This window comes from Zosterops lateralis (assembly GCF_965231275.1).
Source record: "Zosterops lateralis genome assembly, chromosome: 4".
Lineage (NCBI taxonomy): Eukaryota > Metazoa > Chordata > Aves > Passeriformes > Zosteropidae > Zosterops > Zosterops lateralis.
Window position 1 is genome coordinate 15236962 of NC_139765.1, and position 23208 is coordinate 15260169.

At 39.9% G+C, this 23208-nt stretch overlaps 1 protein-coding gene across 1 annotated transcript in view; it reads left to right on the forward strand.

Annotated features, from left to right (window-relative positions):
- PTN (pleiotrophin) overlaps positions 1-23208 on the forward strand; it is a 77458-nt gene that overhangs the window by 43111 nt on the left and 11139 nt on the right. Inside the window, exons 2-4 of the mRNA XM_083858659.1 lie at positions 9975-10084; positions 11573-11746; positions 12749-12910. Coding sequence (XP_083714785.1) covers positions 9976-10084; positions 11573-11746; positions 12749-12910 — 445 coding nt within the window. The 5' untranslated portion in view covers position 9975. The remainder of the gene's footprint in view (positions 1-9974; positions 10085-11572; positions 11747-12748; positions 12911-23208) is intronic.

The window sequence follows — 23208 nt, forward strand, 5'->3', positions numbered from 1 at the left end:
CTAGAGCTTTCTCATGTCTCCCTGGCTGATCTGTAGCCACAAACACATACACTCAATTTTATGTTTTTCAAATTTGTCACTATGCTGCAGAAAAAATTGCTGCTTACCCAACTCCTTCCAGCACTGGCTCACCTTGGAGTGATTACCTCTTCCCTGCCAGCTACTGCTTGCCAGCTTTTCCCCTCCTGCATGGAGGGAGAGCATTGCTGGAGCTGCTTCCGTGTGTGGTGGCCCCTCTCTCTGCACCCAGATGGAAGCAAGGTAAAGGAAGGAAGAAACAAAAGCTGAAATGTGGCTGCTAGTTGAAACCCCCTGATTCTCTTATCATTTTGCCAGCCAGGATGACCAGTCAGCTGCCCTGGGTTGAGTGTTCCAAAACGGGACCTGAAGGCTGTTGTTGGGATGCTTGGCTCTGCTCCTGGGCTGAAATGCAGGGAGCTTATTTTCAGTTTCCTGCATGGCTTTGAACTGTCTTGTTAGCACACAGGCTCAGAGTACTGGCATCCAGTGTTTGGTTTTAGCAATGGAGCTGCCAAAATTTCATTACTATGGGCCAAGAGGAAACCAAGCCATCTCAGAAAAGTCACAGACATATGGAAAATGAGCACACAGGTTTTGGTTTGGGCAGAAATGCAGTGGCTGCAGGTTTCTGAATTAATATGGGGAAGTTTTTGATACACTGACCATCCCTAACCACCCAAGCATAAAATATTATTTCATTAGTTAATTTGTCCAAAGAAGAAAACTCAGTGTTTCATCATTATCCTAGTAGGTTTTCTTTCACAAAATCATTCTAAAAGATCACTATTGTTATAAATGAGATTAAGACATGGTTTTTCAGCCAGAAAGAGACCATTTGTCTGAACAGTCAGTTATTATAATTAAAGATTCTTTCTTTCTTTAGATCTTGGCTCAGTCTTGGGCTTAGACCACTAAGGCTGTAGTAACAGTTTTAAATGAAGACAGCATTTCTTTGGTCCATGAAGGTGTGATAAAATGATGGAGTCTGAAGGTTTTGTGCTCTGAGAAGTGTTTGGTGAGCTTTACCCTCGAGAAAGTATACTGAGAAATGTATGTGATGTCTGTCTACTTTTCATACTCAGGAAAGGAAAAGTCAGGTGAATAAAGGATGAAGGGATATCGTTTATCCAAATAAATTGGATAAAGGAATGACACTACAGTGGCAGAGTGGACAAGACAAGTAATTAAATTAGGCTGTAAACCACAGTAGTCAGGATGGAAAGCAGTTAAGAAGTTGGAACATAAAATACATTTGAGTGAGAACAGAGAGAAATACCAAGTACAGGTGGCCTGGGAAATTAATTGGATAAACTAGAAAGACGTGTAGGACTTGTAAATTAAAATTATGGGGTTAGCCCCCACACACTCTGTAGTGATGCTCAGGACTCATTAACAGAACTTGAATGTTGGAGTCCAGGGCATCCCTCTGGGCGCCCTGGGAAGTCACAGACCTCGGTAGAGAGGCCTGGGACCCGAAAAAGAGGGTCTGGGGTCTGTGCAGGGGGGTTTGCCTGGCACAGAGCCCAGGAAGACACAATCTTTGATTTTGGTCCATGAGAAAAACATCCAAGAGAGAGAAGAATTGCAAGTCACAAAGGTGTTACTGAGAGTAGTGTAGTTATCACTGTGTAGAAGATTTTGTACTTTGGGTTTTTAGAATGTAGATGCAAAGGGACAAGATGGTGATTTTAGGGCGGTGCCCTGGGTTCTTCTTCTTCTCCCTTGGCATCCATCTTCTGTAGTGACGTGGGCACAAAGTAGTTTCAGTGGATTGGATCAAAGTAGACATGACCCTGTTAGTATAGGTGATAGACATTGGCATAGACTTGTAAACAATGGGTGCGTAGTTATCTGTTTAAGAGGTAGCGACCTCCCATCACAGAGGGAGTCACCTCGTGTCCAGGCTGCTGTGAACATCTTGGCCGGACACAGGGGAAGGGGAGTCACCTTGTGTCCAAGCTGCTGTGAACATCTTGGCCAGACACAGAGAGAATTGTAAGATAAGAACTAATAAACAACACGAGAAACCAAGAAAACCAAGACCTTGAGACTTCTCATCATTCTTGCGCTGCACTGAGCTCAGCACAGAACACAGAGACACAGAGTCAGACAGCAGACCCTAAATCCTTCAGAGGTCGAGAGGGAAAATCACTCCCTCGGAGCCCACACGAACCACCAGCCTTGGAATCTCGGGTGAGAAACAATCAGATTAAACCCGAGACTTGAAGGTCCAGAAAAGGTTCAGAAAATACAGAAACCACAGCAAAGGAAATATAGCTGGAAATGAATGAAATGCACTAAATAAATACATAAATAAATAGAAGCAAACTGTTGGTGTGCTTGTTTTGTTCAGCCTGGAGAAGAAACAGAGGAGGGACCTCAATGTGGTCTTCAATGAGGGGGGGCAGGTTCTGCTTCTCCTCACTCTCATGATCAGGGACAGGACTCAACAAAAAGCATGCAGTTGGTTGGAAGATGTTGAAGTTGGATAATCAGGAAGAAGTTTTTTCCCCCAGAGGATGGTTGGGGACTGAACAGGCTCCCCAGGGAGCGGTGTCAGCACCAAGCCTGACAGAGCTCCAGAAGTGTTTGGACAATGTTCTCGGGCACATGGTGTCATTCCTGGAGTATCCTGTGCAGGGCCAGGAGTTGAACTTGATGATCCTTCTGAGTCTTTTCCAACTCAGCATATTCTGTCCTTGTGATACATAAGACAGTTTTGAATCATATGAATCTTATCTTGGAAGCGTATGGAAAAACATCTACTAGCTTTGTGTCATCCCAAAGTTGGGTCTGGATAACTTTAGTTAGAAACCCTTGTGTAGTTATGCATGGGTAAAATAGAAGGAGATCTTTCATAACAGAAGAGTTTATCTTTAATTAGAAGGCAAAAGCTGCTAATAGTAATAGGGGCTAAATACTTTCTGATGTGATTTCTTCACTACCTAATATAGAAGTATAAGAAATTGAGATATTTTAGAATTTGATTCAGTATGACTTTGTATCTCACCTTAGAGTTTATCCCTAAAAATAACCATTTGTATAAAGTGTTAGCAGGCTGAATTGCTTTATGTTGTGTAAGAGCGTGAACATAGATCTGATTCAAGTTTTAAATTTTAAAAGTTGACTTTTGTGAAATTAAGTAAATTGGTGATGTGTGTTGGACTGATGCAAGATTTTTAATAAAGGACTGATTAAAATTGATTTTTATCAAACTAGAAAAAAGATATCTTTTTTTCCTCAAGAAAAAGAGTGGAGGAAAAGCTGTAGAGCAGAATTCCATATCTAACTGCAGATCAACCCACTGAAGTGCTATTATGAGCTTGCAGAAATTTAAAAAAATGGTACTAATCATCCAATAAAGTATTCTCTTGAAAGCCCAGACGTAGAAGATTGCTGAGACTCACCAAAAACCAAGCTGGCTTCAATCTTGCAAGGGAAATGAAGAGCAAATCTAGCTTTTTAATTTTATATCCCTCGTAGTGCAAGTAAAGACATAAAAGGAAATTTGTGTGTAGGCAAAGGAAGAGGGAACACTTTACAGATGGAAGATTATGGTTCATAAAGGTCTGGTTCCAGAAGCACGTTAGTATTTGCCTCAGTTTTCTGTATGGGAGATCAGGTAGTACATTAAGGGCATGCACTGGATGGTGAATGAGATAAAGACCTGGAGAAGCAAAAGATTCTTCAAGAGTTTCTGAGGTAAAACTCCCAGGAGCCAACTTCTCTTAATTTCTCTTTTTCAGAGAAAACTTGCATTTCCATCTCTGACTACTGTAAAAATGGCATGAGACATTTCAGATTCATTAAGACCATTAAACCGTGGACTAGATTTTATTTCCTGTTGTTGTACAACTGGAGTTTAGCAAATAAAGTATTTGCATTTAAGAAGAGGAAACAAAGCAGATCCAGGTAGCTGCAGACATATTCACCTGCCCTCTATTGACTGCAAAGTAGAGCACATTTTGAATAAGAGAATAATTTAAGAACAGGAGTTAAATATTAAGTTTCATTAAACCCAGCATGTGTTTACTGAAAGGAGACTGATGTCCTAAACTAGCTGATTTAAAACCTGATTTTGTAGATGTGACTAATCTGGCACTAATCAAACTGTAATTTATTAAAGTATTTGTTGTTGGACTTGATGAGAAATTATTCATTTAAGTAGGAAAAAAAAAGGATTAATGCAAAATTTAGTTCTAATGTGGACAGGGAATTTAAAGAGGACTCAAAATGAGCAGTGTTTTGAAGAAAAATAATGGGTTGCAGGAATTTCTTAAGTCTGCACCTGGGATGTATTTTTATTTGTGGTCATGGGATGAAAATAATAGTGTGTGAAGCTGGGAGTCATAGCTCAAAAAATTGTTTACTGCAAAAGAGGAACCATACCTTTTTTTATATAATTATATTAAGCCAAAGATTTATTGTTAAATATAATATAAATCTTAATGGTCTAATCAAAAAAATTGCTATTAGTGTGGATGTAATTATTGCAGAAAAAGATTATATCTATGCAGGTGTTATAATAATATTAACAACAATGCCAACACCACCACCACAGTTAAAATTGTTATACATACACTTAGATTAAACTGCTTTTCCTGATGTTATGCTGACCCTTCCCCAACACTTCTTAGCCCTCAGGTTGGTGAGGCTGAGGTTGGTGGTTTCATTGTGTGTGTGGTGGGGATGGTTGTGGTGACCTGTCATCATCTGAGGTCCTTGTCTGGGAGGATGTTGATGTTGCTGGTTTCTTTTTCCTTGCTCTAGGATGAAACTGAGGCTGTTTTTTTTAATATTTGCTAGCATGCTTTGATGCCTTTCTCGCTCCTCATTGGTTTGCAGTCTTGTTATAACCAAACTTTCTGGAGATAACACCTTGTAGGTATATTAGAAACTACTTCTGCTTTCTCTTTTTTACCCCTATATCCAGTTTTGTCCAGCTCTGTCTGAGTTTCTTTATCTGACCTTGGGATAATTGTTTATAGCAAGTGTTTGTGTCTCTGTTGTCAGCCCCATCTCATATCTTCCATGTCTGTAGTCCTGTGCACTGTATCCAGTGTCTCCACCTCTCAAGGCCTTTGCTAGCATACCAGCCCTGCATTTCTTTACAAGATATTATCATAATAGAGTCATAAAACATGAGTGGCTCCATACAATTACAAAGAAAAGTAAATTAAATCAGCCACAGCTGGTTGGTCAATTAGAAAAAATGCTGTTGCAGCTAAAGCAAATATGACAAAGCTGTGGACAGGCCGAGGAATGCTCAGAAAGAGCAAACTTTGACAAGTCTCAGTCCAGAGCCCTGGCAAACTCACTACAAAGCCTGTGGCCCATCATTAGAAATGGCAATACCTTCAGTATTGCTTTATGGGCAGCTTAACAGTATCATCAACACAGCTGGCGTTTGGCACGTTATACTGGAAGAGCTGGAGGATATGGGCAGGTTGTTATAATAATGTGAGAAGATATGATTGTTCAGAGTGGTAGATTGCACTCAAATGGAATAAAAATACTTGCCTCTATAATCTGGGACCTTGCCAATTGCTTTGGAAAGAACAGATGAAAGGAAAGGGCTTGTGCATAAAAGTTATTAACAGCAAAAAAAACCACCTGTAAAAGGCAAATGTGATCCTGGGATGTGTTGCATATGCCAGCTTCAGTCAGGCTTGGAAAAATAAACACTTCCTCACCAATCCAGTGTCATCCAAAATTGTCTGCTTTGTTCTGAATGCTTGTGTTTGGGAAAGACTTGTTCAGATTTAGGAGTACCTGGGTGTGAGTTAATTGTGTGGGTGCAGATAGAGTCACTCTGGCAAGTTTGACTTGCACAGATCCAGAAGTCTAAGTAGAACAGCATGGACATGCCTGCGCTGCCTTGGGCTGTCCACTTGAGTGGGATTGTAAAATCAGGTTGGGAGTAGCACAGGATTTAGAGTGGGAGGCTGAAGCTCTCTCAAAAGGTCCCTTAAACTGCAGCCATGGAGTGATTTCTGCCTGATTCTCTTTCTGAGGCTCAACATGTAATTGAAACGGTGGACGGTTGATGAAGTCATTAATTTTCTGATTGCCTGCCATTTTTTAATTTTCCTTTCATTTTTTGCTCTCAAGCAGAGATTGACTGTGAAATCAGCTGTAAGACTGAAGTAATTCCTATGCCCTATTTTTGCTGCAAGAAGCTGCTTGCTGTGGTGTATCTCAACTGGTCTTCAATTCTCTCTTCATGTTTTTTTAACACTCTCTGATTTAGTGATTAACTATCATTAACCACTTCTCTTGTTCCTGTTTTGGTGCTCTTTATGTGATTACTCACTCTCTTTTCCTCATGCTGTTCCAGCTTCCCATTTAAACTGTTCTGAACTCTCTTTCTCTCTCTTTACCTTTTCTCTCTTAAGTTTCCTGTAGCAACCTACACCTCAAAAATCTCTTTTCTTTCTTTCACTTTTATCTTTGTCTTTGCATGGTTGTAACTACCCCTGCCATTTGTTTAAATGCTGCCACCTCCTTGGGTTTAGGGGCTGTCCTACAGGATTTTAGAGATGCTTTCCTCCCATGCCATGAGAGGAAAGCACATGATTTACTTGTTATGGTTGGTGTAGCCAGAAGGCTCATTACAAAAGCCAGAATATCAAGGAGGAGTCCATTTTGTATACAGTATAACACTTTTTATTTCATTGCTATTAGTTCTGGCAGTTCTTTAAATCAAAGGTTGAACAGAAAACATTATCAAAGAATCTAATAAAAAGGAAGACTGTCACCTTTGAATTTTGAAAAAGTAAACCAAAAAAACCACAGTTATTTTCAGTAGAATATATTGTTTGCAGAAACAAGTCTGGGGAGTTTTTATCTTAATCTATCTTTGCAAGAAAAAGATGGACTGAAGAATTGGACTCATACTTGCTGGTAGATGGCATTTTCTGGCCTTTTGAAAAAAATACCTCCTATTTTGTGAGTACTACGTATGGGCTGTTTGTAATTTTGTGAGAGCGCCCACCTTTGCTGTTTATCATGTGCAAAACAGTTAAATGTTTTTCTGTGATCGTACGGGTTATACCATATTTTAGGTGTTGGTGTGGTGTGAGGCAAGGTCTCCATTTGTACAACATGGCTTTTCACTTTTAGCTATAGGAAAGGCACTTCAGGAAGCAGCCTGAGTCTCTGCAGAGAGACAAAATATCTGTATCTCTGCAGGTTTAGAGTTTGCATTAGACATTTGGCAAGTATTTTGGCTGTAGGGGAGTCTTGAGTCTTAGGAAAACATGCTATATTAAGGCTCTGTGGGGTTTTGTTTATAGGGCTTCTGGAATGTTTCAGACTCCAGAACCTAACTATTTTCCCCATCTGTTTTGCTAAAAAGAATGTCAGTCAGATTTAAATTTGAGTCCCTTTCAACTTAATATGAGGCATCTTCCCTAGTAACAGTGATCCATGACTCCTAGTGACTGGGGAGCCTCTGGGGTATGTGTGACCACATCCCAGGTCCCTGGAGTGGGCAGCAAGGATGTAGGAGGCAGCCCCAAAACTGTGACCATCTCTTGTATTTGGTGGCATCCTGTAGAGTAAAGCCACTAGTGCTGCCTTTGCTTCAGATTCTGATACCCCACAGACAGTCCCTTGAGATACGAAAGTGTTTGTATTCCCTGCTATACATGCTTCCATGAAATCAATTAACTCTCTCCTTCAGCAAAGGATTCTGGAAAGTTAATTGGAAGAGATGAAGTGAGAAGACAATTATAGTGAAACTGGGATGTTAGAGGGATGTGCAGCGTTACTGGTAGGGAAGGTCTCCCAAAGGAAAGAACAAGGGACTGAGGGTGGAGTTTGATTTTTCAATAGTATGGCAACCGTGTCTGAATCATAGAATGTTTTCTATTGGAAGCGACCTTGAGGATCATTTAATTCCAACCCTGCCATGGGCAGGGATACCTTTTTAGTAGGTTAGCTGCTCCACACTCCACCAATCTAGCCTTGAGCACTTCCAGGGATGAGACTTCCACAACTTCCTTTAGTAACCTGTTCCAGTGCCTCACCGCAGTCCACAGTAAAGAATTTTTTCCTAATATCAAACCTAACCCTATTCTCAATTTTAATTCATCCATCTTCGCTCTGTCACTATATGCTCTTGTAAAAAGTCTATCTTCACCTTTCTTAGGAGCTCCCTTCAGGTACTGGAAACCTGCAATTAGGTCACCCCCAGCCTTCTGTTTTTCAGGCTGCACAAACACAATTCTCTCAGTCTTTCCTCATAAAAGAGGTGCTCATTTGATTATGGAAAAGCTATTTGAAGTAAGCTGAGCTAAAAGGCAGGTTGCATATTTATTTTTCAATTGCTTATTTGATGTATTTATTTATCTATTTTTTTATTTTATTAATTTTCTGTGAAACATGAGAGGCTCTGAGTGGAAACGTGTAGCAGAAGAAAGGGAAAAACAAATCCAAGCTCTCCGGCAACTCACGTGCTCTACTCTGGGCTCTGTTTGAGTTTGCTGGAAACAATAGTGGTCCTTTCTTCTTCATGGAAAACAATACTTTCTTTTGAAGTAAATGAAACTCGTGCTAATGACAGCTCATCCAGACATTTGAATGCCAGGCCTCTTGCAGTCTTCAAATGAACTTTATTTCAACACACCTATTAAGTTGTCTCATCTGACTTCTAGAATGATATTAAAGCCAGATAGTTAAAAGTCTCCATGTGTGGGATTCCTCTCCTGTTTTCCATGTCAGTTATAATTATGTTGCATTTGAGCAAGAGGTTGCCAGCAGAGAATACTGAGGAGTGCCAAATTAAATTTCAAATACATTTTGTTCTTTGTTCATGTTGAGAAATATTTCTCCTCCACGGTTGCTGTGCTCAGCAAATGAGATCAGGCTGCCATTAAACTCTCTGTAAATATCAGTCTGGCTGAGTTTTAAAGACTGTCTCAGTGGCACTATTACTTCTCCTCTGAGGGCTGGTGTAACATGAGCGCCATGGGTTCTGGTTTGAGGAAAAAGAAAAACAAAACAGAACAAAAAATTGGAGAAACCTTCCTTTCATCCAAGCAATCTCCACTGTCTTGGTACCTGGATGCCTACTGGAGATGTGTCTCTAGGAAAGGGGGAGGTTGCTGATTTTTAACATATATATTGAAGGCCCTTTGTTCTGATAAACAGTGCCAAAATGAGACAATGGAAATTATAGAAAGGGAAAGCTCAGAATGACTTTTGGTGACTGGTTAGCAACTGATGATTCAATCCCAAGCTAATGTACTGTTTTGTATTTGAATTTTTGCTTCCCAAATCCAGATTTTTGGGTTTGTTAGCATGCTGTGGATAGCCTCTAGCAGTGTGTGGAAGTCTTTTCTCTGTGTCTACTTTGCATTTCAAACAATTATCTTAATTTATATTATGAAGAGACTAATTGGAAAGGAAGGGAGAAGTACATAGCAACATGCCAATGACAATTAAGATAATGCATCACATATCACCTATATAAGTTTTTGTGAAAGAAGCTCTTTTCAGATGTCAGTTAAGCCTAATAAGAACTTCAACCCTTGCAAGGTGGACAGTAGAGTATTCCCTACTTCATATGAATTGGTAAACTGAAATATGAAGTGTATGTTTTGCTGATTTTTACACAGCCGGAGGTCAGAAAAGAAGAGGGGAGTTCCAGACCTGTCAGGATCCTTGATTCTCTAGTAGGTTTCTAGAAGACAAGCAATAGTTACAGAACTTCCCATGGCAAAGCTCCTCCAATAACATCAGGGATTTGGTACACAGGCTGGAAAATAGTTTAAAATCTCCGTATTCTCACTGGAGTGGAGATAATTGCCCATTCAGGCAATAGCTAATTATGTTTGACCTGCTTGTGTCTTGTGGTCCTGAAGCAGAGCTTCCCAAAAATGCTTTAGTTCGAGTCCCACTTTTTACAGTCTCACTAACCTTTTTTTTTCCTCTCTGTCACTGATCTGCAGAATGCAACAGCAACAGCAGCAATGTCGAATGTTCACAGCTGCCCTCCTGGCACTTGTTTTCCTTCTGGCAGCCGTGAGTACCACTGAGGCTGGCAAGAAAGAGAAACCAGGTAAGGTCTGGTCTGATCCAGAGGTAATCCCCAAGATAGATTGCATGTGTGTGAGAATGTCAAATGCTTCTGGTTTTGTTATCAAATCAGGTAATTTATTAACCTTTTGACATCAGGGTAGGATTTTTGGCTGTGACATGTTGCTCTGTGTTAAATAGGGAAAGAAAAAGGGGTTTCCATGTCAAGTGGCAGCTTGACAGCCCCAGAGACTGGAGTCCTTGGTTTATCACACAGTGGATATTGCAAAGCAGCTTAAAATGTGCTCTCTGACTAGTTTCATGCTTGACTTAGGGGGAACCAAACAGGAGTGATGAAAGAGCAGTTATGTCCCTTGTTCAGTGTTATGTATGACAGGGGCTACACTGATGCTGTGTGATGTGGAAATCCTCTGACAAAGAATTGTACTAACTCACTGGTGCACAGACAGCCAGACATCCAGCAGTACTTGCTTTCTGTCAGTGATGAACTCAGACCTCATTACAGGAGAAACTGGCCCAGGGTGGAAAATTCACATTGGTCAAACTCAGTTTTGACATTTTTTAAAGAACGTATTTTTTTGTGTTTTTCTTAAGGTCTCATTATTTTCAGGCAACCTGTACAGCAGATAATATGAACTGTGAGTCTGTCAGAATTAATGTTCCCAGTAAAAAATAGGAACTTTTAAACCATTTTGGCTTTGTGGAAATATGAGACAATGCTAGCATAAACATGCAAGACCTAGAAGAAAAATAATTTTATATCAGTATATTTACAGTTACTTGTGATGTTTCAGGGGCCTAAGTAATTATTTTTGTGAAACTTTGGGTTTGATAACATCGCTGTCTTTTCTCGTAAGACTTGAGTTTAAGGATCTAAATAAAATCATGATCCTTGCTTTTTCCTTGAACAACAAACCTACTTGAATTAACAGCACTTTGAATACACTTCTCCCTGTAGCTCCTTTGCCTTTGAAATTTTGTTCATGTTCTGATATAAAATGTGATATGGTATAGCAAGTCAAAAGTTTGCATCCCACAGCTGCCTCCTGGAGGTGCTCAAATCCTCTGATACAATGTCAGCACATACATTTCTCATTGTTTAATGTATAGTGCTTCAGATGGAACTGAGGATATTTGCATGCCACCAGCTACTGAAGACAGAGAAGAGTGTCCTTTCTGAGTGAGAGCCCTCCTGCATGTTTTGGTCAGTGATCCCTGTGGGTTTTTGGATTTATGAAGATGAGAATCCACTTGAGAATATCTAAATGGACTAGTAAACACGGCAGTGGGACTAGGTTTGAATGATCATCCTGCTTTGGACTCAAAGGGGCTGACCTGTCTCTGCAGAATTGTGAAGAGGATGTCAGATCTTTTGCTTTTAACGCAGTTGTGTTACGAATGTCTCCCTTACTCACCCTTCCAGGTGCTGTGACTTTGGTTGTTTAGGCAACTTCTCCATAGGCTCTGGGTACTGACCACTTCTCTTGCTTGGTTCCTTGTCTTTGTCCAGAGAAAAAGGCAAAGAAGTCTGACTGTGGGGAATGGCAGTGGAGTGTCTGTGTGCCCACCAGTGGTGACTGCGGCCTGGGGACACGTGAGGGCACTCGCACTGGAGCTGAGTGCAAACAAACCACCAAGACGCAGAAGTGTAAGATTCCCTGCAACTGGAAGAAGCAATTTGGAGGTCAGCATTGCCCTCTTAAGGGATTTACTTCAGTTTTTAATTTGAGTATGGAGCAGGAAGCCTGTATTTTCTGCTTAGTTGTGCAGATGTCTTGGTGAAGGCATTAGTTCTGTATTTCAGGTTCATCAGAGGTAGAACATGTGAGGAATCAGAAGGCAGCTTCCTCAGAGCTCCTCTGCAGAGAGTCCCTAAAACCTACTTACTATGAACTCTACCTTCCTGCATGCTGAAATCTGCTCTCTGTGGTGTTCAGCCCTGTTTAGGGCAGGAGTGCAAGGTCACAGCTGTGAATCTCTGCGATGGCTATCACAGGCTTTACAATGTGTGATGTGGAGCGTGGGGGGCTGGCTACCTGTGTGTGCAGTGAAAGGAGTGAGTGAAGACCAATATATTTAATTTTTATCATTCAGTTCAGAAGGTTTGTGTGTAACAGTCTGTCCAAAACTCAAATTCGATCACTCTTGCAAATTTGTTTTTTTTTCCTAGTAAACAGCTTGCATGATTTTGAAGTTAGTGTGACCTTACCAACACAATCAGTGCAGCAGTTTCAGACTTGAGAATTTTATGAGTGCACAAACCTTCTAGAAACCATTCAAGCTTTATTTGGTAACACACAAATGGCATCACACAAATAGAATGTAAATGACATTTCAAACTGTGGTTTCTTTTCTTTTTTTCTTTTTTTTCTTTTTTTCTTTTTTTTTTTTTTTTTTAATTCATATCTGAATTTATTTCTCTTTATATGCCAAAAATGCAATATCCATGCAAAAGCAAGAGGATTAAATTTTAAAGCACTGGGGGGGAGGGGGGGGTGGTGGTGGTGGGAATGACACTGCTGCAATTGCCACTGCAAATAATCTTTAAAGTTTTCTTGGGATTCTTTTCTTCAGTTACACATCCTTTTTGTCTGTAAGCCTGTGATATCCTATTAGACTCACAACATTTTTGTTTTCACGCTCAGCCACTGTGTTTTAAAATTTGGCTTTCTTTCCCTTGCTGCAGCGGAGTGCAAATACCAGTTCCAGGCCTGGGGAGAATGTGACCTGAACACGGCCCTGAAGACTCGGACCGGGAACCTAAAGAGAGCCCTTCATAATGCTGACTGCCAGAAGACTGTCACAATCTCAAAGCCCTGTGGGAAGCTTACCAAACCCAAACCTCAAGGTAAATTCCATTTGCTGAAAGCTGCATGATAGCTCATTTAAATCACTGAGTTTGTGATGTCCTGCATGCTTCAGTGGGAGCTCAGCTGTAGAGGATATTGCACTTTCATGGCCTTTCCTCAGCTCTGCACTGCTCCTGTCTGTCAGTGCTCAGACAAGTAATATTCCTGAGCTGGATAGTCAAGGCTGTCTCACACCTGAAAAGTAAGTTGAAGATTAGAGCTCCAATTTTAACTTTAGGCCACCTGTACTATTACTAGTTTGCTTACAAAACTAGATTTCCAGAGTAAAGATTCTTTTCATAACTCACTTGTTGATGGGAACAGAATAATAATAATAACATGAAAAAAATATCCCTTCATAAAGACGTCTTTTATATAGGTTTTGTTTGGTGTTGAATAATGTCTAGTTGAAAAAAAAGACTGCTTTCCTTCTGGACAAGTAGCATTGAAAGGAGATTCTTCTCACCACACACTGAAATATGAAAATATTGCGTACCCTTGGGGCTGTTTATTCAAACATATCAGGAAGAACAGTACAGAATGTATATGTCTTATTTAAGTGTGATTGACAGTGTAATTCCTGGTACACAGAAAGACATATACCCTGCATAGAGTGACCCTTAGAAAAACTTTTTTCTTTCTAATTATTTAAGCCTTTTAATCTACTCCTTTGTTGGAGTAGCAGGTGTTATGTGTATAGGATATTTATAGTGATATATATTTTAAAACTGTGAGATCTTGTTTGATATACAAAACCAATGTGTTTTAAATAGATTATAAAAGCTATGCTACTTTGGCATTTGTTTACTTAAAACCAGCAGGGTTTGACACATTCCAGGCTCTGAATACTTGGATAACAATACAAATAAATGTTATTAGGAGTGACAGGTGCACCTGGGACAAGCAATATTCAAACTCTGGGCTGTGGTGCACCACTGATCAGAGGACTACCTGCAGGGTGGCCTGCTCTCCTTGAGCAACCAGAGAAGTTGCAGGCACTTTGTGTGTGTGTGCATTGCATGTGTGCAGCCATCCATGTACTGGTTTTACTTGCACACTATCCATGGAGTTATCAGACGAGTCTAGAACTTGTGCAGACAGTGACAGGTTGTGGAGCAGCAAAGTTCCAACTAGTGTCACAGTGAGGGTCACTGTGACAAACCTTTAGGTCTCCTGACTTCAAGGCAGAAGGTGGCAAGAAAATATTTAGGAATGGGAATGATGGTTGACACTAGAAAAATAACACTTTAATAACAGATAAAAGAAAACAGGGACAGTGCCCCAAAACCATGCACAGTTTCCAGGAGAACTCCGTGGGGGTAACCAACCAAAGACCTAGAACTGAGGAAAACATGACAATATATAGGGTAGGTGTGAGGGTAAGGATCCAATCAGAAACTCCAACTGGGAATGTAACCATATTTGTACAGTATAACTGGCCAATCATAAAAACATAAACTTATATGGAACAACTTCATTAACGTTCAAATTCCTTTTGAACCTTTACTACTTACCCCAGCTAGAAAGGGGTTTCCCACAGCCTTAGGTCTATAGTTGCTTCAGTTTGGCCAACTCCTACAAACTAGATTTTCAGAGACCGCCTGAGTTGGTTGAGCTGGTGACAATAAAGATCATTTAGGGATTGAAGTGATTGGATGGAAATGCAGGAAGGGCTTTGAGATGTGTGATTTTATTGTTTAGCAGTTTGTGGGGCAGGACTTTTTTCATGTTTTCAGAGTTCGGGTTGTTTTGATTTTTTTTCTTTCTTTCTTTTTTTTTTTTTTTTTTTTTTTTTTTTTTTTTTTTTTTTTTTTTTTTTTTTTTTTGGTGTGTGTGTGGGTTTCTGTTGTGTTCTTTTTTTCCACTAAATTTCCATGCCTAAGCAGCCTTTGGGAGTTTACTGAATGAGGCTTCCTATTGTGCTGCCAGAAGGCCTGTGCCCCTCGAGCCTCTGTGTTGTGCTGCTTCCACTGACTCATAGATCTACATTCTGTCAATGGCTGTCACAACAGGGGGAGAGGGGGACAAAGCAGAGCATTGATGCAGCATTGTTTTGTGAGAGCAGTGCTCTTGGATGGTACAGGCTCATTTTCAAGTTATATTTTTAAAGGCAGAGCTTGAGAAATTGCTGGATTGGAGTCAACTTTAACTGATTCTAGAGTCTAGGAGTGAGTTATAGCTGGGACTGAAAATTGGATTGGGACTGACTGCAGCAACCAGTTATGGGGTTTGACTTAATTACGAAACCTGACTTTATTTGATTTGAAGGAATGCAAAAAGAGAAATAGGTACAAATGTAGGTTTTTAATCATAATAACTGTGGGCAGTTCTGCTCTCCTGATCTGCGTTGGAAATTTCACAGCATGTTCCTGCATGCCACCTGCTCACTCATCTGCTGTTGGCATTAGTAGGAGCAGCAGGCATGGGAGTCACGCACACACAGCCTGCCTGGGCTTGGAGCTAAGTCCATATTGCAGATCTGTGGGTATAACTTTACGGGAGCTACACTGGGCAGTGTGTTGGCACCAGGAGGAGGAACTAGTGGAATAAATTAGGTCAAGCAGATTAGTGCTGTGTGAAAAGTTTTGCCCCACTGAACTTTATTCTGAGTTAAAAATTGGAGTGCTGGCATGTTGGCTAGAATGAGAGTATTTCTTTTCTTCCTGAGGAAGAAAATTTCCTGAAGGAAATTACAGGTTGGAGGAAAGTCCAAACGCACAACTAAGATAAAGGAAAAGATTTAAACTGCATTCAATCTGTAGCTAGAATCTTAATGAATTTCCTTCTTTGGAAATGAGAACTGGATTATGGCCTGAGCACCTCAAATGGTCTACAGTTATATATTAGGGTCCTTTTTCACCCCTAACTTTGCATCAGTGCCTCAAGACTGTAACAAAAAAAAAGGCCCATGATACATTATCTGAAAGCAGCGCAGGTTATTTTCTGAAGTGTGAAAGGTCTGTACTGATATCCAACTCAATCTGTGTATGCTGATCAAGGGCTGTCCATTCCTAGTAGGATTGCCTGGCTGGGCAGGGGCTTTCTGGCCTTTGGGTGATCTGGCAACAGAGCAGTCAGTCAGGGGTGTAGCAATTCAGGGATCTGCTTTACTGTGAGTGGTTGCCTTTCTGACTGGTCCTTGCTTCAAGAGGTGCACCAATGAAGGTGTCTCTGATAGCAACAAGCTGTGAGTACCAAAAGCAGATGTGAATTGACTGAGAATATTGCACTGGTGTGCAAGGTGCTGTTTTCATGATTTTCCAGACTTTAACCCCCTTTCCAGTGAGGTGAAATTTTTATTCTATTAGGTTGTATTTGTAACTTCTCAATTATATCAGTTTTCCTTTAGATTTAATACTATAAATGAAGTCAGCAAAAGCCCCTATTTAGCCTCTCCAATCAATGGTACTTTTATATATCTTCTTTTATTTTTTGTCACTTGCCATCTTTTAAAGCTTCTGACTTAAGTATTTCTTTGTCTAAGAATTTATCCACAATAAGAATGCTCACTACTGGACTTAACTTAAATTTCTTCTATTATTGCAAAACAGTTTTTCTTATGGAGAGACTGGATTGTAAACAGTGTTCCAAGCATGTCTTCTACACATCTGTGTTGAAAGAAGAAAATATCATTGTAATACTACCTTTATTGTTCATTAGAACCACTAACTTAGCTAAATATAATTTTACTTTTGATCATTGCTTGCATGGGGAGTATCTGAGATCTTGAAAAATCTCCCTAATTAAAAAAAAAGAAAAAAAAAAAAATTATTATTTAAGAACCCCAGAAACTGTGTGGGTAAGGCAGGTTATCTTGTCTAGGCCTGACCAATGAAGTGTTGTGCATCAAATTTCACCTGGCACATTTCTTTCATGGGATATGGTATCTGAAGTTCCTCCTCACCTTCTCTGTTTTCTGAGAAAAATGCCAATTGATTGATCTGAAGTGTAGATGCTGCTCTACTGTTGCTTATCCACCTTTCCAGCCCATCAGCATACGGCAGCTTTGCTGATAGGATAAGTCTCCGTCCTCTCACTTAATGATTTCAAAAATGACTGCTATTCATAGGAGTTGAATTTGTTCTTAACAGAAAGGAAAATCATAGCTTAAAAAAAATTCACAAGGTTTATAATTTTACAGATTTATTGATAAAATATGGTTTGGTTTTCCAGGACTTCTATGATCTCTGACAAAACTTATGCTAAGTTAAAGCAGAAGGTACTCATAAACTTTGGGAATCAATGTCTTCTTCATAAAATGGTAACCTAAGTGTTCTTATGGATTTCTTTTATACTTAGTTAGCATTCATAGAAAAGCCTGAACTGTTTTTTAAGCACTCTCCATTATTTTGGAAACTGAAAAAATAAATATTTTCTTCTTAGCAAGTGATCTATGTCAGTACTTCTTTCTTCTGGGCAGCTGTCTTATGGATTATAACTATACTTAAAGATGAGAACAGAGGATGAACCAGGAATTTTATTTTTACCTGACTTCCTGACAAGGTCTTTTCTCCATAGCTTTGCTCATATGTTCTCAGACTGGAACACAGTAGCTTGGTCCTGGACTCCTGAGTTAAAGTGTAGGTAACACAGGATGAAAAAGATCTTTCCTTCTTGCATACTGTGCATTTAGACAGACAGTTTGTCAGCAATTGTGACACTGATGTCCCAGGCACCACGGTTTGTTGTGTATTTAGTACACAAATGAGGTCATGAGAGAGGCTGTCACAAAATCTGGAAAGGATGAAAGGATAATTTTTATCACAAAATCCCAGTGGAGGCAGGCACCTCTCCTCTAGCACATACAATTGCATATTCTAATCAGTGTCTGGAAGGCTGGTGATGTTGAAGGTATCCCTAAACTGTCCTGACAGATGTGACAGGCTTGGGCACTTCTGTCGAGTGGCTTCTCTAATGTCCAACTTGCACTGAGGAGCACAAAACGCTTCCGACATCCTCCATCTGGCCTGCTTCACACCCACCCAAACTTAATTGATGCTTGTTCAGGTTCCAGCCAGCTGGAAAGCAGAAGAATGGAGTATTGTCAGGATTCAGGAAACATTTTGCTTTACCTGCTAAGAGAGGAGGAATTTGTTTTCATTGAGCTGGGTTGCCTGATGGGCTTTTTTTCTTCTTACACTCTTTCCAGCACTCTCATCCTTTCTCTCTCTCTCTCTCTCCCCATAACTGTTGTACTTTCAGATATTTATTCTTCTGATTAAGATAAAATTAAATAGAATAAGCAGTTTGCCTGCCCTTCCTCCAATGTACCCTTCATCCTTTCTGATAACTTTTTCACCTGTCTGTATTTAGTTCTTTTTAATAAATCTTCCTTTTCAACTCTTCATCAATTTACAGTATATCACATCTATGAGTTACTTTGTCATGGCTCAGCTCAGTCCTTGCCACACAGGAAAAATATGCTAAGGTTGGCAAACATTAACACTGCTCACACCACTGTTGTCTTTAGTAATTGGGGTACCAACCAAAGATCACATCCTTCAAAAGGCAGTGTTTGGAAAGATTTCCCACCTGAAGGCAAGACCTAACTGAGTTGTCAATGGCCATAATTTCTTTTGTATAATACAGATCAAGTTTAGCTTTAGCATTTGAGAGCATAGCAAGGTGTCAGTACAGTTCTCTGTTTGGCACGGTGTGCATACTACTGCATGGAGAAAATTACTACACTCTGTATTTTTAATCATTTCATTTAATTTAAAAAGTTTTACTTCAGAGCTGAAGTATAAATAACCTGCCCTCCCTTGTTTCTTTTATCTGTATATCTTTACAGGCAGCAATTAGCTAATCTTGCTAACACTCCTTGGAGCTCAGGAAGTCTAATTAAAAGAAAATAGTAACTGAAAGTCAGAAAGGCTAAATGATATCCCAGATTGACTAAGTATCAGTGGCAGGTCCAGGCATGTAGCTTTTGCTCCCTTTTATCATGCAAATAAAATTATCAGGAGCTGCTGTTCCCTTTTATCATGCAAATAAATTTATCAGAATGTGCCAATTGACTTCAAGGTGAGTGTATAAACTGCGCATCTTTAATCAGGATTTTTGGTTTTACATCGGTAACCTCAGTGGACTCCTATCACTGTTAAGCACCGTTTTACCTTGGGTCTTCTTAGGAAGCTTCTTGTCAAATCATAGAGATGGACTTGTGTTAAAGAGCAGGTGTATCTCTGTCTTTACTGTGGTAGCAGGAACAGAAAACAACCTGTGGTTTTTGAGCACTCCAGTGGCAGATTCCTACCTGTAGGGAGAACGTCTTTCTTGCAGTGTGCTTCCACTTTATTTTGCATGTTGGACAAGTTGCTTTTTCTGGGGTGCCCTCCCTCAACTTTGCTTTTGTGCAACAGTACAAAGCAGATGGAGGGGACACAGACTGATAGGAAATGACTTGTTAGGGCTATGATTTTCTTTTGTTTGAAGGATGCTGGTGTCTCCTGTTTTGGCTTCACAGTCATCTGTATCTCCCTCTGTAGGTTTTAGAATTCCCCAGCTCATTAGTTGTGCAGGCATGCAGCTTGTGTAATAATTAGTGTTACAGGAGGCAGAATAATAGAATCTGCTCAAACTAATTAGTTATAAAAATGAGGGATTTTCTCATATTAGGAAAAAGCTGTGATAGTTAAAGAAAAGCCTGAAAGGCAAAATTGGAAGGTTTTTCTCTTGTTCTAAAGAGTGAGGTAGGTTTATTGAAGAATGGGCTCTGGCACTGTCCAGGAGCCTGTAGTGAAATACAGTGATCTGAGCTCTGTGGGACAGGACACTGGAAGTGTGTGCCCAGTGGGAAAAGCATAGCTGCTGTTATTATTTTTGCTATCATCATGATTATTTGTATTGCATGAGTGCCCAGAGGCCCCAGCTGAAAAAGGGTGCCATTGTACTAAGCACTGCATAAACATTGTGAGAAAGCAGTTTTGCCATGAATAATTGATGCCTTATGGTGCTGGGAAATGTGAAAACGAAGAGAAGAAACAGTGGTCCAGAGGGGTGAGACTGGGCACTAAATGCTTGGTTGTGTTTCCCAGTGCCCAGTGCTAGTCTGAGGACAAAGCTTGTGTTTCAAGGTGAAGTAGGACTCACTGGAAACTTTAGGCTCTATGACATGACTGTCATTTGGCTCCTTGCTGCCATGGCAGGAGGAAATATGATGTTTCTCCATTTCAATGGGAATGAGAATAAGCTATATAAGAAAAACAAAACACAATGGTGCTTACAGTGTGGATCGGCCTCAAGCTGCCAGTGCAGCCCATAACTAATAAAGTTTGGATGCCTTTTAATGGTTGCTTTTCTGCTTCTGTTTCCTTATGTTTCTTGGAGGCTTTGCACTGTAGTTTCCCCTGAGACTGCTTTTGTAGCTATGAAAAGTTCTACTGTTTGGATGAATAATTTGAATGCCTTGTCAGATCATAGCATAATATCAATCTGATTGACACAACCCTAATTCCAAGGAGAAGGAAATGCGTGTAGGAGAGGGAGAGAAGAAATTTTTTTAAAAAACTAAATATTTTTCAATTTTTAGTTGTTCTGCAGCTTTTATGGATGTTTTTGAAAAGAAAAAACACTGGGATGTTTCATAGAAACCTAAACATCCATGTTTTTTCTCTTATTTTTTCTTTTTCTGTCCCAAAAGATGAAGAACTGGATTTGACAAATCCTCATTTAACATTGTTATACCTGCAGGAGTTTCTTTTAGGGTTTAATGCAGACCTTTGTGGGTCAAAGCTTAAATAGCCTTGTGCGTGTCAATTCTGTTATGTGCTCGTTGCCTCACTTTCCTGGCTTGTAAGAGCAGCCTACCCTCCTTGGCATTAGTTAGCGCCCTTGAGCCATGAAAATGCCTTAAGCTATGAGATTTGCTGTGATAAAATGTATGCCGTCATCAAATGTTTACCCTCATTACTGTTCCCAGCAGCAACACAGGGAGAAAGCTCTGTTCTTTCTGTTCTGTCCTTTTCCTTTTCTATTTCTTCACTTCCTTTCTTTTTAAGCTTTCTTTTTATCCTCCCTTCTTTATCCCTCCATCTCATTTTCCACATTGCCATCTATCTTTCCTTCTATCTGTGCTTACTGCAAACCTTTTGCAGGCAACTTTGCAGAGTGGGGAGTGCTGATCAAAGCCAACCCCATATCCTGTGCCCTGAGGGTAGAGCTCATCTGGGACAGATGCAGAAAGCACAGCTGAGAAGAGCATGTGTCTGGTTTTAAAGAGCTAACTGAATGAAAAGGTTTCTCTATCCACATTATACCAGAAATAACATTCTGCTAAATAACATCATATATATAATATATATATACTTACATATAATACAGATATCAGTTTGACGCATGTGATCTGTTTGCTGTAGAGGTATATACTAAATTCCCAATGGATTATTAAAGCTTTCTGTTTCCAGCAGTCTCCTGCAGATATGAATGCAGCGAGTAAACCCTGAATGTATCAGTCTGTGCCTGCACCTGTCTTGCTGGCATTAACAGGGACCTTGTGTACATCATAGACTGAGGGAGGGCTGAAGAGCCAGCTGGGACTGTGTCCCTCTTGTGCTGAGCACAGAACATGAAGAAGAACAGTGAGAAAGTCCCTCTCCTACAGAAGCAGCAATGCAAATGCACTCTATGCAGATAAGAAGCCAACTGGAGGAGCAAAGTGAATTACTTCTGAGAGTGTTAGCCAGACTCCTTTAGCAACTCCAGTTGCAAAATGACCTTGGCTTGAAAAGTTTATCCATTGCAATCTTCTGAACACTTACTCTTAGGATCTAACATCCTAAGGGCTAACGTAGATGTAAAGAAAATGAGATGAAACTTTCATGTTATTTGCCTTTGGGCTATTAGGCCATCTAGCAAAGTCAGAAATTGTGTATATCTTTGCAGTCTTTTGAGTGCCTGTGCATAGGCAGTTTTGAAATTTTTTCTTCCAAATATTTGAAGGAAGAAAATCATCAAAGGGAAACCTTTCTGATGAAAATCCTTGGTTTCAGCAAATTATGTCCTAAATAAAAGCTCCCTGTAATTCCTGACTAGTTTAAGTTGGGATGTTAAAGGAAATGGTTTAAAGGTCTTACATCAGTATGTCAGATTTAAGAAATGGCTTCTGACTGTCTAAGATGATTTCAGAGTTTTGTGGCTCATTTTAGAACAAATTGGATTATTTTTCCTCTACATTTATTTCTACTTGCAATTCCAATGAGAAAGAAAAATTATTGACACATTTTCTGGGAGTGGTGACTTGGTTCCATTCCTTTGTCAGATATGTTAGTGTTTGTTACAAGTGTAAATCTGGCTATTCCCCATTTCTAACACACTTTGCAGCATGACTTTCTGACCTAAATGGGGCAGCTGCAGCCTATAGGTCTACATCAAGTTGATCTTGTGTTCAACTGGGAACAAATCAAAGTCTGTCCAAAACAAAACTGTAGCAAAGTGAGAAACAGAACCAAACCTGATGGAGAGGAGTGAGCACAACTATGAAGAAATTGTGGGACACAGATGACTAGAGAAAGCTGGTAAGGAGCACAGGCTAAAATATAAGGGGTGTAATCAATTGTAATCTATTAATGAAGCAAAAGTTACATCAGCGTTATTGATTGATTGGAAAGGTGCCTCCTGCTGCTGTTCACCTAGTGGATTATTGCTTTTTTTTTCCCCCATCCAGTGGAACTGTGTTTCTCAAAGAGGTTTTTCAGCAAAGTTGCTATCATAATATAGTTAGGAAGCAAAGTTGCTATCATAATATAGTTTTTCCTTCTTAAACAATTTGGAATATATAAATGCTGTATATAGTACAAGAAAAAAGGAAGAAAAGGATTTAGATAACCATGAAAAGTTCTCTTCCTCTACAAGAAGAAGAAATATCATATTTAAAGTGTTTTCAGAAATCCAAGTATTTGTTTTTACAGTCATGGAAATCACAAGAAAATACAGTTTCTGTTCCTGGACAGGAATGTGAATCTCTTTGAGGTGAGATTTTTTTTTTTTGCCAAGGTATAAAATCCTTGATTATACCGAAGTTAAGACTTCTCCATTCCACAGGGACTGGCATTTCATCCCCAAAATTCAGAAGCTCCCTGCACCCCATGGTACCATTGCCCTTTACCACCATAGCAACCTGGTGCTTTGGAAAATTTGCTCCAGTTGAGAAGTAGAGAGGCCTTTCTAAAACATACCTCTGATCTTAGTAGGACTAAGTGCTAGGCCCTGGGAAAATTGTATCCTGAACATCTGATGTGGATTTTTTTTTTAAATCTAACCTTCCATCAGCACAGCTTTTGCTATTTGAATTACTTAT